The 16,674-nt window shown below is 54.1% G+C and overlaps 1 protein-coding gene across 1 annotated transcript in view; it reads right to left on the reverse strand.

The window, feature by feature from the left end:
• Nucleotides 1–861: 861 nt before the first annotated feature.
• The window catches only part of twz (BTB/POZ domain-containing protein twz), a 28,295-nt gene continuing 12,482 nt past the window's right edge, over nucleotides 862–16,674 (reverse strand). Inside the window, exons 3-8 of the mRNA XM_037234532.1 lie at nucleotides 10,821–11,000; nucleotides 9,178–9,246; nucleotides 3,355–3,560; nucleotides 1,863–2,047; nucleotides 1,294–1,437; nucleotides 862–987 (exon numbers count right to left, since the gene is read on the reverse strand). Coding sequence (XP_037090427.1) covers nucleotides 907–987; nucleotides 1,294–1,437; nucleotides 1,863–2,047; nucleotides 3,355–3,560; nucleotides 9,178–9,246; nucleotides 10,821–11,000 — 865 coding nt within the window. The 3' untranslated portion in view covers nucleotides 862–906. The remainder of the gene's footprint in view (nucleotides 988–1,293; nucleotides 1,438–1,862; nucleotides 2,048–3,354; nucleotides 3,561–9,177; nucleotides 9,247–10,820; nucleotides 11,001–16,674) is intronic.

The raw sequence follows: 16,674 nt of genomic DNA on the forward strand, positions 1-16,674 counted from the left end.
CTTCAGAATCCGTTCATACATGTATTCGTTGCACTTGTGGAAATTCACGGATGCCTAGTGGCAGCATGCCTTCGGTACGATCACGGGCCGGCTTGCTCCCAATTACGCTGTCCAGCTATGGCACGGTTGTATTGTATAGCCGCCCGCCCTCGGACTGACAGGCCGGGGAGATGGCCAAAACACCGAACACAATAAGCTCGTTCTACATCTACCGGAGTGAGGCGGCGCACATGCGTTCACGTATGGCCTTCGCCTGCGGTCCGCCTCCCAAACTAGGAACGGATGCCGCCGTCCTGTGTGATTCGAGGGTGTCCCCGTTGTTTGAGTAAGCGCACAGCATGGCCGGGTGCACGGTGCCAAGTTCAAAATGCAGCTGAGACATCTCAGTAGGAATGCTTGAATCGTCGCTCGCTCTCACTGCACCGATGCACGCAGAATCTCACGAGCACGGTGCCCGATGGTAAATAAACGAACTACGAATTAAAAACCTAACGACCATAGATTCGGCACATCTCGACACGCTATGTCAAAGTGTACATTGCAACACAGTTGGCGGGCCCGCGCGCTCGCTTGGCTCGAGAGCGCTGGGAGCGGCTGGCAGCGGGCGGGCGCCGCGCCGGCGATGACGGCGCTTCAGCGCGGTAATGGCACGCGGCTCTGACTAATCTGGGGGGGGGGGGGGGCGCCGCGGCCCCGGGCGCGGCGGCGCTGCTTTTTGCACGCGGCGACACGGGCGGGCGCTGCGGCCCCGGGCGCGGCGGCGCAGCTTTGGCACGCGGCGACACGGGCGGGCGCTGCGGCCCCGGGCGCGGCGGCGCAGATTTGGCACGCGGCGGCACGGGCGGGCGCTGCGGCCCCGGGCGCGGCGGCGCAGCTTTGGCACGCGGCGGCACGGGCGGGCGCCGCTCACAGTGGCAGTCGGGATCTGGAGAAGATGTACTCGGAGAACTGCTGGCCCTCCACGCCACCTCCCAGGCTGGCCACAATCTGAAAACGGGCCGAGCGGGTCAGCTCGATATGTAGACGGGCGGTGGCTGCAGGCGTGCCGCCATCTCTGGCATCCGCTGGTGGTCCTCGGAATCACACATGAACCACGTCTTCCGCCTACCTTCAACACCCCGGCGTCGTCTCGGTACGCAGTCACGGCGGTCAAGACAATTCATGCCATTGGGGATCTGAAATCCCTTTCCTAACAGCGCGTATCGTTCTATGTAGCCGGAAAGCATTCGTTCCAAGCGAATCTACCGTTCTTGGTCAGAACTCCGTCGCCAGATGATTCCGTCCGGCGCTGACCTGGAATCCGTCGGCCAGCAGCCGCTGGATGGCCTGCAGCGAGGTCATCTTGATGTAGCCGTTAAGTGGGAACCGCACCACATGTTCGGGGTCCGCCTGGTTCCACGCCACTGACGTCCTGCTGTCCATCAGTGCCTGCACCACCTGGCCGACGCGGGCAGAGGGGGGGGGGGGGGGGGGTCAGAGGCCTGCCGATGGCTGATAGCGAACGTGGTCCGCTGAGAACTGCTGGCCCGCCGGTGGCGAACGGCTCTCAGCTGGAGACGTCGCCAAGCGCAGGCACTCCGTTCTCAGCACCGATTCATCCTGCCGCCCGCCTGTTACGATATCACGCCAGTGGAGAGAGGCGCAGGCACTAAACTCAGAATTCCTACGTGCACTCTCTTGAACCGGTACTGCCGGGCCGAAGGGCGCGCGTCAACGCATTGTCTCATTTCGCTAGCCGTTGAGGTTTCCGATACGTTGGGTTTCTCACAGCAGTAACGGAGCGCGGGAGCGGCCTACGCTCAGTTTTGCCACGGTTAAAGTGTTCAGCGGCGCGCCTGGCCGCTCGGCAGCAGTCGGCTCACCTCTGGGAACGTCTCTTCGATGAGCTTCCGTTCGCCGGACAGCATGACTCGCTCGCCCAGGTCGGGCGAAATGTGCAGCGCCACCACGTGATAGCCGTGCTGCGGCAGTGGCGCCGCCTGGGCGGCGCGTGCGGTCGATCGGCCCGCTCTCTGCCGGCGAAGCTGCTCCAGCTGCTTCACCATACCTATAGACGGCGGGCACATGGGTGCTGAGTACGGTCAGAGCGCAGATTCTCCTCCGATATGTGACCAGGGGTGGGAAAAATATTTCACATGCACCCTATTGTGCAGGTAATATTGTCACATTTCAGTAACTTTGTTAAATACATGTAATTATGTTGTCATTATTGGCGCTGTATTTGTACCCTTTCGTACTAACACAAACGAAGTCGCCTCCAGTGATGGTTCGCGTCACTACATGGCCTTCATACTAAAGTCACATCACAAAGCACGCAGCAAAGATGATGATTCTGTCAGAAACATGGTGTTTGATATTTGAAGTGGAAAAGACCGTTTTATACAACACAATTTCTCTATTAAGTTAATGTGCTCCTCAATATGTCATTATTTTATTACGCCATTGTACATTGCACAACATTAATAGAGAGCCAATTGACGGTCGTTAAACCTGGAAATCGTGCTCCCGAAGGCCAGAAATTCATGACTCAACAATGACATTTTTTCTTGGCCTGGATCACCGCATGGCCGATGGAATGGCAGGATTTGAATGTCGCTATTATGATGGCATGGATGTCTGGGTGACCTGGAAATAGTCTACACGAAATGCAAATCTTCGAAAGCGTCTAGCTCTCGAAGATTGCTGTTGGTTGTCAACTCCTGTTTTCAAAAATAAATCCAAATTCAGCTCCAGCTCCGCATAAAATGCATTCTAATGATGCGATGTGCCTTGAAACAGTAGCCTTGTAATGCTGAAATGATTGACATTGCTGCTACAAATTCATCCAAAACTCACCGGTTCCATTTCAAACCGCCCCTATTTCATCGACTCTTTCTATTTGTTGTCAGTCCGATATAATGTTCAGTTACCTTTTTTAGGAAACAAATTTGTTTAGATCAGCATAGTGCATGGATCATGTTGTATCGATGGTGTTGGGATAGACCATGGCTGCAGCCTGCGTTCAGCAGCAGTGTTTGGCTGCGTGTCGTGCTGGACCGCTCACCCTGGACTTGGTGGACTACTCACCCTGGACTGGGCTGTGTGTCGTGCCGGACTACTCACCCTGGACTCGGCAGCGTGTCGTGCCGGATTACTCACCCTGGACTTGGCAGCGTGTCGTGCCGGACTACTCACCCTGGACTTGGCAGCGTGTCGTGCCGGACTACTCACCCTGGACTTGGCAGCGTGTCGTGCCGGACTACTCACCCTGGACTTGGCAGCGTGTCGTGCCGGACTACTCACCCTGGACTTGGGAGCGTGTCGTGCCGGACTACTCACCCTGGACTTGGCAGCGTGTCGTGCCGGACTACTCACCCTGGACCTCGAAGTAGCGCGCCTCCTCCATCAGACAGTCGATCTCGCTGAAGTCGTCCGGCACGCACACCTTGCCGCTGCGCATAAAGTTGAGGATGTGGCGGAACATCTTGCCGTCGCGGTCGATGAAGTAGTGCTGCTTCAGCGTGTCCAGGACGATCGGCACCTGGCCGTTGAACAGCTTGGCCAGCCGCGTCTCCGGAAACCTACGGCAGACACGGGGTTGGTCCATCAGGCTCGGCTGACGACGGAGCAGACGGCGACGGGAACGATCGCCCTCTGCAGATGTCGTTACGCCCAGTTCTTTTTTCGCCCTCTGCAGATGTCGTTACGCCCAGTTCTTTTTTCTCCCAGAGCCCGAGGGAGGAGAAGGGACTATACCAGGGGCGCAGGACGCTCTAGCCACACAGGCAGAAAGATGGTGCAAAACATTCTTTGTAGACGCGAGGCGGATGACCTTTATTAAAAACCGTGACAGAAAAGACATGCAGAAAAAATCCTGTTTTCATTCTCGCTCTCCTTCCAGCTGTTTTGGAAGCGCACGTCAGGTTGTGACAGATTGACGGCGTCACACTTGGACCATTCTACCGAGGAGAAAGACCATTCGTGTCGAAAAGCGGCAGAAACCCGATTTGACGACATCATTCCAAGAAGATGGCCATGCTGCTTGTAACCAGCTGTCCAACAATAATTCGTCTGCAATAAACAAAACTTCTCACATACAGCGTTTCCGGATCAAGTAAGTCCGCTGAGGAAGGACGTTTGATATTGCACTTCTAGTACAGCCTGGCTGTTGGAAAACATTTAACAAACGTCATTAATATCCGGTATCCAGTTGATACTCACTTTTTGTTCATCGCCTCCTTCCCCTAGTGCCTACATGGTGTACACAGAACAATACTCAGTACTGAAACAATAGACGTAAATAGAGACAGAGACAGAGAGACAGAGAGAGAGACAGGGGGGGGGGGGGAGAGGCAAAAAGAGAGAAATATATCTCAATCTACCTACGTATATATATATATATATATATATATATATATATATATATATATATATTAATGTGTGTGGCTGTGCATGGATCACAGTGCAATATTGGCGTCTGCCTTGCACATTAAATTCATCATCAACTGCAACTGTAGCTGATATAGGATGTTGAAATCATATCTGACTGAAACGACGGACCGAAAGCCAATTAATAATGGAGTCATCCTCTCACATTTACAGTGGCGGCCGGTACCCGGATCTTCTCGTGTCGCATTCCGGCAGCTCGGCTGTGGCTTCAGCGGCCGGCGCGCGCGCCGCCGGGCCCGCGGGCGCCGGCGGACCGGCGACATTACCAGGCCTGGCGGGGGCCGCACCAGCGCACCACCCTCCGGCCATATTGAATTTCCAATGGTTTTCCGGCGTTTGATGTGGAAAATGGCCGCGGGCGTCGCCGGCGGGCGCGGCATTCAGACCGGGCCCGACTCTGGCCTCCATATTAGGGCCTGGGGGAGGGCCGGCGGCGGTAGCGGCGGAGCGCGGCAAACATGGACGGCGGAAACTCGCGGCGCCGTCGGCCGCGCCGCCGGCCCCGGCCGGCCCCCGCGCGCTGGCCGCCGCTCGGAATAAATGAGCGGGACGACGACGGCAGGGGGACCGGCGCCGGCGGCCAGAGCAAATATCCCGCGCCCCCGGCCGCGACCGAGCCAGCTCCACGGCCGGCGCAAGGCGGAAGCGAAAATACGACAGAGTTTGCGAGAACGGCGGTGCTGGCTGAGCGGACCTAGTACTGAGCTGACGGGTGGTAGATCAGATCGTCAGATGTTCTCAGGGGATGGCCCAGGCCGCTCAGATGTTCTCAGAGGATGGCTCAGGCCGCTCAGGGCCGTCAAGACCAGAGAGGGGATGTTGGTTGGTGAGCGAATGCAGTGATGTAATGTCCTAATGCAGCGTTGTCCGTGACAACAGCACGGATAGGGGTGCCTAAACGCATGCACATGACATGACATTCTTAACACAGAGCACCACGTATTAATTACATATCGCGACAAACAATAGCCCAACAATAACCAAAGGAGTGCTGTTGTGAGCGTCTATGTGCACACGAGGCCAGATGGATGTTAATCAAGAGATTTGCACGAACGAAGCCCGCGTAAGACGCTGTATGTCTACCGTCGACGCACACGTGGTCCGATTGTCCCCGCCCAAAGCTGAACAGGTCAGCAGTCTGACAGCCGAGAACCCACGGCAACGGCAAGAATCGCCAGACGGTCTAGTTAACGTTTACAACAAAAACTTTCGATGGGGGGAATTAGGGACCACCGGAAGGTGTCAAAAAAGTTGGCATCGGTATCTTGCAAAACAGGTAGAAGCGCAGAGGCCTTTCCGAAATCAAAGATGGAGAAGATCCCATTCAAATGTAATGACAACATCGCCGACATTGTAAGTACCACGGCTGAGTCCCAGCAGCGCCGGCAATGGCGTGTACTGGTCTGTCGGTCGGCGTGTGCTGGTCCGTCGGTTGGCGTGTACTGGTCTGTTGGTTGGCGTGTACTGGTCTGTCGCGGCGCCGTGCCGGTCGGCCGCGAGCTCCGCCGATCGTGTCCTGGCACGCCAGCAATGTGACGCGCCGCCGCCGCCGGCCGGACGCAGCGGCACTGGCGCCGCCGGCGCCGCATACCGACCACGCGTGCAACTGCGGCGGCGGCGGCGGCGCGTCCCGAGCGGCCCGGGCGCCCGCCACTAACCCAGATCGGCGCCACCTCCCCGAGCCGGGCCCGGAGCCGCGGCAGCCGGTCAGGCCGCCGGCGGCGCGCGCCCTATACGGCTGCGCCGCCGGCCGCCGGCGGCGGGCTTGCCGTGATGTGGGTCAGCCGGCCGGCCTGCGGGCCGCCGCCCGGCCCGTGTGGCAATTGGGCCCCGGGCCGCGCAGCATAGAAAGGTCGCCGTGTTTTGGCCGGCCCTGCAGCTGGCCGGCGGCGCTCGGGGCCTTGTGTGGCCGCAGCGCCGTGGACGCGTGTCTGGCGAAGCCAAGCTGACTTCGTGCCGAGACAGGCGCTCCACCAAAAAGCGGTTGTGAGATGAGCACCTGGAAACTTGCGGGAACAACGTAATGGTTCGGAAAATTTCCTTTGGCCGGCTACTTGCTCTTTCCGTTGCAGTTAGTCTGTGAAATGTTGGCTGCATTGGCAATGTGGTTTTCAGATACACTATATAACACTAACCTAAATTCACCCTCACCAACATCCAATATCAAAGCCAAGACTCTGAAGACGAATCGCGATGAAAAAAGCGGATTGCCAGCAGCACAAAGATGCCATACCGGTCAGGGCGGGCCAAGTGTGCATTTAATAATTATTTTGTTAATGGGATCAATCTACCAAAATGTGGGGCATAAGCGGTGAGCGTACGGAGTTTATATGGACAACTGCTTTCTACACCCAGATTTGCCCCTAGAAACAGCTGTCGCGTCCTCAGCTGTCCCTCTGTCTCCAAGGCATGCAATGTATAGAAGTCTTCCATTGGGGCAGAATGAGCTAATCCGCTGCCGTCAAAGTGCGGTTCACTTGCATCGCAGTCCATGGCTTATCAATGGTAAAAATAATCGACCATTGCATGCCGTGAAATAACGCTGGACTTTCAGGCAACGTAATCTTCAAGGCACTTTTCCTTGCAGATGTTTACCGTCAACATATTCATGTAACATCACCTTTATCTTTCTGTAATTCTTTACGGCAAAGCGTGAGAAGAAGCTGTCAGCTTCCTGTCCAACGCATCATGATCGTGAGAACGGGGCAGTGCACTGCAACGTGTTTGAAGCCCTGGTCCATGACTTACAATCTAATTCATGCGGAGACGCCTTCTCAATACGAAATCGCAAGCAAGGAAACAGTTGACCCTTATCGACTCGACCAGATTACTGGCATTAAGGCACCACAATCAAGTTGATAACATCAAAAGCTTCAAGACATTGGCAAATCTTATTATTTCTGAACCTATGACGGCATCCGACCACACATCTCATGGCACGCCAAACGCTATTGGTCAATATCAGCGTGATAGTAGCTGCCAAGGCACTGGTCAACGCGGCTTGAACAGGCACTGAATAAAACCTTCCTGTGCCTTCATGGAAATGCCTGCAAAGAAAAGCTGGACAGAGAAAAATTCGAATAAGCAAAGACACCACTGCATGCCAAGGCAGAATCAGGAAATCCCGGACCGCCCCAGCGTCGTCGCCAGCGCTGCTGCCCCTGAACCCCGGACCACGCCCAGCGTACTCGCCAGCGTTGCTGCCTCTATATCCCGGACCACACCCAGCGTACTCTTCAGCGCTGCTGCCTTTATATCCTGGACCACACCGAGCGTACTCGCCAGCGCTGCTGCCTCTATATCCCGTACCACGCCCAGTGTACTCGCCAGCGCTGCTGCCTTTATATCCCGGACCACGCCCAGCGTACTCGCCAGCGCTACTGCCTTTATATCCCGGACACACCCAGTGTACTCGCCAGCGCTGCTGCCGCTAACTCCGGACAGTCCGGCAATCCGTTGTCCACGTCTCCCGGCCACCCGGCCGCCATCGTCTGCAGTGTTGGTGGCAATGTCGGGTCAGCTCCAGTCACGTCACACAGTCCCACAGGTTCTGAAGTCGGTAGCCATCAAACGGCGCCGCCTGTGAGTGGCGAGTGCAGTACACCGGGAGACAGCGGCCACACCAGCACCGGGAGACAGCGGCCACACCAGCACCGGGAGACAGCGGCCACACCAGCACAACGCTCATGCCAGTACGTGACTTTCCATGCACGAGGCAATGAAAGGTTGAAGCATAAGCATGCAATGGAATCAGTTTATATAAAGAGGCATGAGGACCGCGACTCTGGGATGAAACGAGTTTATCTGGACAACTGTTTTCAACTGGACAACTGGACAGCTGTTAGGGCATGCCGCTTGTGGCGCGTCACATACCGGGCCCTGAGCCCATGCTGGGCACAGGGAGGATTCAAGGGCGCAACCAGTGACGCTGGAGTGCAAACGGCTGGCCATGTGGCAGGGAGCCCAGCCTCACTAGCTGGGCCACGTGGGCCGAGCATGCGGCGACGGTCGCCTCGTTCTCCAGACTCGACACACCGCCGGCAATGGCCCTGACCTCTGGCGACCCGACCCGACCTCGGCGCCGTGCCCAGCGGCCGGGCGCCGTGTCACCGCCGCGTCCCGTGCAGACGTGCGGGAGTCCGGGACGAGTTTCTCCCACATGGCGGCGGGTAAAAACCGGGCCGCTCGGAGGCGGGACCACCGGCTCCGCGCCCCGCCGCTGCCGCAGCACACCCGCCGCCACCGTCACCACCAGCTGCCCCGCCACCCGGCAACCGAGGCGCGCCATCATTGGCGCGGTAACCAAAGGTCACAAGCCCTTTTTGGGAGAAAAAGACCTCCTCCTCTTCCTCCATGGCAGTCACGCACAACCCTGTTACGTTTCCCGAGCAAGTATGAGTTGTTCTCCGTGATCATCATCGCCCAGTGGTTTCACCTGGTGACCTGTTGTTTGGCAGGCTGTCGGCTTGCCAGTTCGCATTCATGGCTGCCTGGCGGCTGGTGGAAGTGCCCTGGTTACCCACACCAATAAGGCATGACTACTCAGCAGTGGCCGAGCTGCGCGGTGTATTTCGGCTGGGGAGCCCAGCGCCGACACACCTCTGCCGTCCAGCCAACCTCTGAAGATATACCACGGTCCCCACTCAAACGCGGCCTGCCAACGCCCGTGCCTCGCATTCGTTGCCGTATGGGGATGAGACGCTTGAGACCTAGTTCACGAATGTCCAGCCCTGACCTGGGAGCACTCACCTGGTCAGCGTTTCCAGTGACGACGTGTAGATGACGCCACCCACGTCAATATGCACCGGGGCCGTGTACCTGGGGAAGCCGGGCGGGTCACGTCCTGGGTTGTCTGGTGGGCCACAGCGGGTCTCATCCCCATTTTGGCCGGACACAGCACTCCGCTGGTGGGGTTATACGGCACCGACTGCCTCTCACGCTGGCAGGCAGTGACGGCGGCCAGCGCGGGGAATCGAACACCGGATCTCTTGTTTCCTCGACACACGCGGCATACTGTACTACCGGCGCTCCAGGTCATCAGGGGTCGGCCACCAACAAGGACAATAAAGCAGCATTGCGGTAGAACATGGATACATAGACGATGATCGGGCATTATCACTGGTCACGAGTGCCGAGCGATGGTAAGCTGTTCGCAGGCCCCACGGCATTCGACTCTAAAAAAGAACAACGATTGCGAGCATTCGTTTCTCGCTTCACACAAGAATATCTAAGAACTGTGTCACGAAACCATGATCGAAAACGTAATTAGGACAAATAGCAGTGACTGCCTTTCTTATTTTCTCCTCGCCAAGCTACTTTACCATTACGACATTCATCAGAACAAGTAAAACAGCATGGCCGTGTAACAAGTTAAAGCATATGAAAAGACATGACCCAGTGAGCCTGACACACCGGCATGGGGTCGTGCAAATCCCCCTCCCCCCCGGAGCGGGACGAGACTGTTACGCGAGGATAGGCCAGTAGCAGGCCATGCATTGCGGCACGCAAACTTGCTGACGCACGAGCGTCGACTGCAGAGCTGTCACAAGACACTAACACCTCATCCATACGTACATATACATTCACGGCGACATTTGCGGTAACAGCATTTTGTTCGAACGTTGCACATGACATGAGCCGAGCTTTTTCTGCAGGGCAGCAGCTTTATGTGAGACGAGGACCGCTCTGCTTTTCAGCTATTAACAAATGGTCATTCAACTAATTTGTAAGTAACGCAAATGGTCAGCCTGCCCTTGGTGCTAACTTATTCCTTAAGTGGGGTTTGGACGCTCTGAACTCTGGTAAGTTTATGGAAAAGTTTTTGCAATGGTATAAAATAACTGTATGCTTCCTTTTAAGAATTCTCTCCCCGGTATCAACATAAAATTAAACATCACATGCCTGCATGGAAACAACAGCATTTGAGCTCACCACGAATACCAAATGACAGGAGCGGATCTAGCCCGGAGTTTTTTTTTTTTGGGGGGGGGGGGGCAACCGTTCGTCGCCAGCTAGCTGGTGTGGGATCCGAGGTCCAGTGCATGGTGCCTCTCGCGAATACCTAGTAGGGACACCATTCAAAACCGAAAAAGCACCGAAATGCTTTTGAATCTTAAACAGAAGTTGAAACAAAACAGTTAAATTCAAAACAGACGGTAAGTAGACGAAACTTTTATGAAGCTCTGGGAATGTTTTTGGGGCCAAAACATATTCTCAGAGGTTTTGAGGGGGAGGGGCCATGGCCCCGGGCCCCCCCCCCCCCCCCGCCAGGATCCGCCTATGCCAAGTGATGTGGTAATGATAGAAGCAGCTACCCCAAACGCACTCCAACGTCCGCCTCCCTCTTCATGTAACCAAAGGAGTGGCCCTGAGGCTAGACCCCATGATCTTACCTGGAGGCGGCCGCCACGGTGGGGATGCCCGTGACCTTGCCGTGGTGTGACGCTACCGTCGGCGACGACTTGGGCTGCGACGCTATCGACGGCGACAGTTTGTTGTTGTTTAGCGGCGTCGGCGAGGAAGAGTGCAGAGAGCCGGGGGAGATGTTGGGCGACCCGGCGGGCGAGATCAGTCTGCAGACGGGTCAGGGCAGGTCAGTTTTGGTTAGGCAAGCTCAAATTAAGCTCCGTGACGAGTTAAGCCAAGGCGAATTTCTGTTTGAGTTTGCGATAGGCCACTTCCGCTAAGGTCTGCCTTGACAAAGTCTGCCAGGTGAGCTCTGCTCAGGTCAGGTCAATCCAGGTCCGCTTAGCTCAGATCAGGCAGGCCAGGCCGTTTTGTAGAGTGACGCATCAGATCAACTTGCAGAAATGGGGCGCCAACACATGAAATGGAAGCCAACAGTGGGAACCTACCCGGAGTGTGGCAAAAAGCGATAGTTTCCTTAACGGTAGGCTAACATGACGCGTAATTCCTTCCGTACAACAATATGTGGGTAATTGCAAAGTCGCTGCAGACCCTCTAATGGTCGCTGCATCGGTCCAGCGGCAGGCGGCATGGCAATCAAAACAGCATGGAGGTGGCCGGCAAGGAGATAAAGGCCACCAGCGACGGTGCCAACGACCGGAGGCATATTACGCATAACTGCCGCGCGCCCGCCTGCCTGTCTCGACCAAACCACGGACACACGATCACGCTCCCTGTCCCTGCCAGACAATGTTTTATCTAAAAAATCAGCGGTACTCCTCGGAAGCATTAGCCAAGGCATGTTGCGATACAACGTTCAGTCACTGCAATAGTGGCTTAATACGATTTCTCAGCCAGCCAACTATCAACGCATACCGCTACATTGGAAACATGGCTGTCGTGGTCTATTCGGGAATGCTTTTGGTGAGGTGTTATTTTGGACGACGTCGATTGTAATCATTCTGTGTAATCGCTGTAAATCATTTCTTAGAGTAAGTGGCCATTGGCCCATTAAAGGTTATGTAGGTAGTGTTAAGTTGGTAGCTTTAAGTGATTCCATACAAAGCATGGTTCATATGACTAAGCAACTTATGGTGGAATATTCAACCCGACCTCGCACGACAATCGAGGTAGTAACAGCCATTTTCACGTTGCTCACCTCCCCCACCTGATTTACAACACAGCGTTCCCGTGTAACTACCCAAATTTCTGCTTACATGTCAAAGCTAGGTCAACAAACCATGAGCATTTTTGGTGGGGCAAGAACAAAATTTGCATCGTTACACAACCAGCCGACGTCAACAAACATCGAAATCTGGTTACCATGTGATACCATCGGGGACGTCATTATCATGGCAAATAGTTCACGGACAAGTGACCGGCCTCCGAGACTGGAGACAGCTGCACTGTCATCCTGTTGGTATCCGTGCATCTTTGGTCACCACGATGATCTGAAGTCGCCATCTTCAAAATGAGAGATAAAATCGTGTGTTACTAGTGGCGTGGCTTTTTTATCGGCCGGTGGTTTTTGAGCTAGAGCTGCAATGTCATCCCATGGCTACGCACTCGAATGTTTTCACAGTAGCCGTCAGAAGTTACGAGACCCAAGGAAGAACGGGTGGCAAAATCGTACGCTGTGAATCAAAGGATGAATGTTTAAAGAAAGGCAGAAAAAAACACTTTTGAATCAATAGGGACGCCTGGTGTGCCGTCCCCATGGTAAGCAGAGACGCCTGGTGTGCCGTCCCCATGGTAAGCAGAGACGCCTGGTGTGCCGTCCCCATGGTAAGCAGAGACGGCTGCTGTGTCGTCGCCATGGTAAGCCGCGCGTTTCAAGCCATGGCGACCTGGCATCATCAGTCTCACAACGGGTAATACGGTAAGGGGCGACGTAATAGGCCTCAATGTGGTGTTCCTAGCACAATCACACATTCCTTCCTAGTTCGTAGGGATTGCGCTAGGAATACCAAATTCATAGAATAGAGTGATCTGTATGTTAAGCTGTTGGGTCAAAATCTCAGGTTCCTAGATCATGACCTTGGGGTTAAATAAAGCCAAACGAGTGCAATTTCAGCCTCGGTGCTATTGATGTGGCACCGTTTTAATCGGAATCGGTCACTTCTGTGCTTTGCATGTTGCATGCTGCATCTTTTTGGTGGCACGACAAACATAAATTTCAGTGCACAGCGGAGAGCAGCCAAGATTTCGATGTACGGCGGAGAATGGTTGAACTTTCAGTGCACGTCGGAAGCTGCACTGAACATTTCGGAGCACGAAAATGTACCGGACCCACGCTGACAACGCGCATTGATAACGCGCGTTGACAACGCGTGAGACAGAGTTAACATGCGCCAGGGTGGCCGGCTGAATGCTCTTCGCTCAGGTGGGGGTCAACTTGGCCCCTCGAAGATCTCAAAGACAAAGATAGCTAGGAACACCAAATTCGCAGAATAAATTTATCTGTATGTTTCACTGTTGGGTCAAAATTTGAGGTTCCTAGATCATGACCTTGAGGCTAAATAAGGTCAAACAAGTTCAGTTCCACATTGGTGTCTCAAGTGACCTCAGAACCCTTTATGTAAGCACTGTGAAGCTAGATACGTGTACTAAGCAAAAGTTCAGTGCGGTCAGTGACCTTGCATGACCTTTATAAGGTCAAAGCGGCCAAATACATACGAGATTGGTCCTATTTGTTATCCATACAAGCGTCAGGGATTGCGCTAGTAGGTATGTTCATAAAAACGTAATGCTGACATGGATCATTTTAGGTCAATGACCTTGTATTATCTTTAAGAAGTCCATTAAACATGTTTGCTGCGGTCCCTGTCATTGATAAATTCGAATTAAGCACCAGAAACTACCCCATAAAACCAAGCTCTCGAGTAAAAAAGCAGACTAGTTTTGACCTCGTTCTGACCTTCATGCCTGACCTAGGTCAATGGGATTGGATGTTATTATGAATTCACTTGCTTTATTGTCTAAGAAATTGTCCCAGATATGTATAGCTTCGTCTAACACTCCATTGTTGCATCGCATTGAACAATTCCTCAGAAATGCCCTCGGCTGACAGCCATGGCCTGATTTTGACCTGCCCTCGGTCAGTGACCTTAGAACGTACATCTTATTTGGTACATCAAAATATCCGCTATTTAATGCGACAGCTACGCAAAGTCAAGCGTGGCTTAACCACGTTTTTGGAAATCATTCTGAAAAACCTTCGGGGTCAATTTAACCCCCGTGTCATGTGTGTCATTGGGGCTTTACGACGCACTCAGCTGCTGGGGCTATATGGCGTCGCCTGCCTGGCGTCGCCTGCGGGCACCGCGGGAAATCGAACCCCATATCTCTGGTTTCCCAGACGCGCAGTGGTTAAAGCAGACTTAATTTGACTCAATTTAACCCCCATCTGAACCCTTGTTAACAGGCTTGACCCTAGCCGCCCGTGTGGTAACTCGGAGAGGGGAGGGAATGGGGTTCTGGTCGAGCAAACCTGATCAGTTGGAGCTCGGCCGCAGTCTCACAAAACAAGAAGCAGCTGATCTTCCCTTGGCCTTTAATTATCTTTTAATGATTGATTGTTATGCCAGTGCACACCATTTCCGGTCAATTATGATCATCTTGGTCGCTCGAAATGCCGGATGGGCGAACTTTGGGGAAATGTGTCCCTCTATATGCAGACAAAAAGTATCGTCGTGAACTGTATTGGGGTGAAGGTCACGCTTATCAACAAAACCATCCTACGATTCAGTGCGGGAATAGCGAAAAGCTAGCCTTGGTTCAGTGAGCTTCACCAGGGCGCTGATGACAGATGATAGACGTGGTGCTCAGGTACCAAGGATCCGGCTCCGTTCGACAATTTAGAAATCAGAGCGATTGACTGTTTCAGTCAGGCCAATAGGCATTAAACGCTATCAACACACGTCACTGATTATAACACATCAACGGCAGTTCGTGCAAGAAAAGCTGCCTTTTCGACTGATAGAACTGTTTCAGGTGATCATACCACGTTTTAGATTAATATTGGATCACAGTTACGTGCTGCTCATCAGATAGTGCAACGTTAAAACAACGATATTTAAGAATAAGCCAATGGCAATCAAGTCATTATTTCGTAGATGATGCACACAAATGCTATAGACGCACGTTTAAGAGGATCATTGAAACGAGACTTGTCTGTCTGTTACAACCCACAAAGTCGTGTCGAACAATCTCGGCGGCTGTCTGCTGCCATCCATGTTTTCAAAATAAACGACTCATGCAGTGTGTGCGCCGCCATACACCTGAATCACATTATAACGAGGTAATGGGCCGCAAACGCTAGCCAATTTCACACAACTTTTATTACGGGATTCGTTTTGAACAAAGGCATGTGGGACACCGATTGCCATAATTTGCATGGAGAATCTCGCGTGCCCGTGCTCACAATGTCAATTTCCCCGTCTGAGGGCGCCCTGCAGACCACGCGCCACCCGCTCGAGACGTCCTCAAGATATGCCATCAGCTTCAGCTATGCCCCAGCACGGTCTGTGTCGCTGTGAAGCAGTCGCAGGGCGGGGGGAACGTGGCGGCAACGGATTATTTAGGGTCGGTAGCAGGTGAGGCACACTGAACACTTGCCAGCGGTCAGGCGGGGAAAGGGTTGGCCCGGTCTTGGTGAGGGAAACATCGAGTCGTTATCTTAGAAACATATTATCATTTACTGGCGTATGGCGGGAAGATAAAATGCATCGCCAAGAGCCAGGTGATATGCAATCTCAGGGAACCTTCACAAATTCAATTTCAGAAGCATCTGACGAATTTGTGATGTCATCGACCAGCACTAGGCCCAATAACAGACACCTGCGACCGGCTCGACCTCAGGAATCCCAGCCTGGGTCGCTCCCGGTCCACGTGGTTTTCATGCCGCATTTACCTAAAACTGTTTAAAGCCTGCGCAGAGGTTTTGAACGCATGCCATTGAGAAATGAACAGAACAAGTGCAGAGTGCGACGCTCAGGTCGCAGCCACCTCACGGAGCCAGACATAGTGGTACCGCCCCATGGAGCCAAACATAGTGGTACCGCCCCATGGAGCCAAACATAGTGGTACCGCCCCATGGAGCCAAACATAGTGGTACGCACCGAGCCAACAGTGGTACCCCCATGGAGCCAACATAGTGGTACCCGCCCCATGGAGCCAAACATAGTGGTACCGCCCCATGGAGCCAAACATAGTGGTACCGCCCCATGGAGCCAAACATAGTGGTACCGCCCCATGGAGCCAAACATAGTGGTACCGCCCATGGAGCCAAACATAGTGTACCGCCCCATGGAGCCAAACATAGTGGTACCGCCCCATGGAGCCAAACATATAGTGGTACCGCCCCATGGGCCAAACATATTGGTACGCCCCATGGAGCCAAACATAGTTGGACCGCCCATGGAGCCAAACATAGTGGTACCGCCCCATGGAGCCAAACATAGTGGTACCGCCCCATGGAGCCAACATAGTGGTACCGCCCCATGGAGCCAAACATAGTGGTACCGCCCCATGGAGCCAAAAGTGGTACCGCCCCATGGAGCCAAACATAGTGGCACCGCCCCATGGAGCCAAACATAGTGGTACCGCCCCATGGAGCCAAACATAGTGGTACCGCCCCATGGAGCCAAACATAGTGTACCGCCCAGGAGCCAAACATAGTGGTACCGCCCCATGGAGCCAAACATAGTGGTACCGCCCATGGAGCCAAAATAGTGGTACCGCCCCATGGAGCCAACATAGTGGTACCGCCCCATGGAGCCAAACATAGTGGTACCGCCCCATGGAGCCCAAACATAGTGGTACGCCCCATGAGCCAACAAT

Source organism: Pollicipes pollicipes, unplaced genomic scaffold, assembly GCF_011947565.3.
Source record: "Pollicipes pollicipes isolate AB1234 unplaced genomic scaffold, Ppol_2.1 Scaffold_7231;HRSCAF=8579_pilon_pilon_pilon, whole genome shotgun sequence".
Taxonomy (NCBI): Eukaryota; Metazoa; Arthropoda; class Thecostraca; order Pollicipedomorpha; family Pollicipedidae; genus Pollicipes; species Pollicipes pollicipes.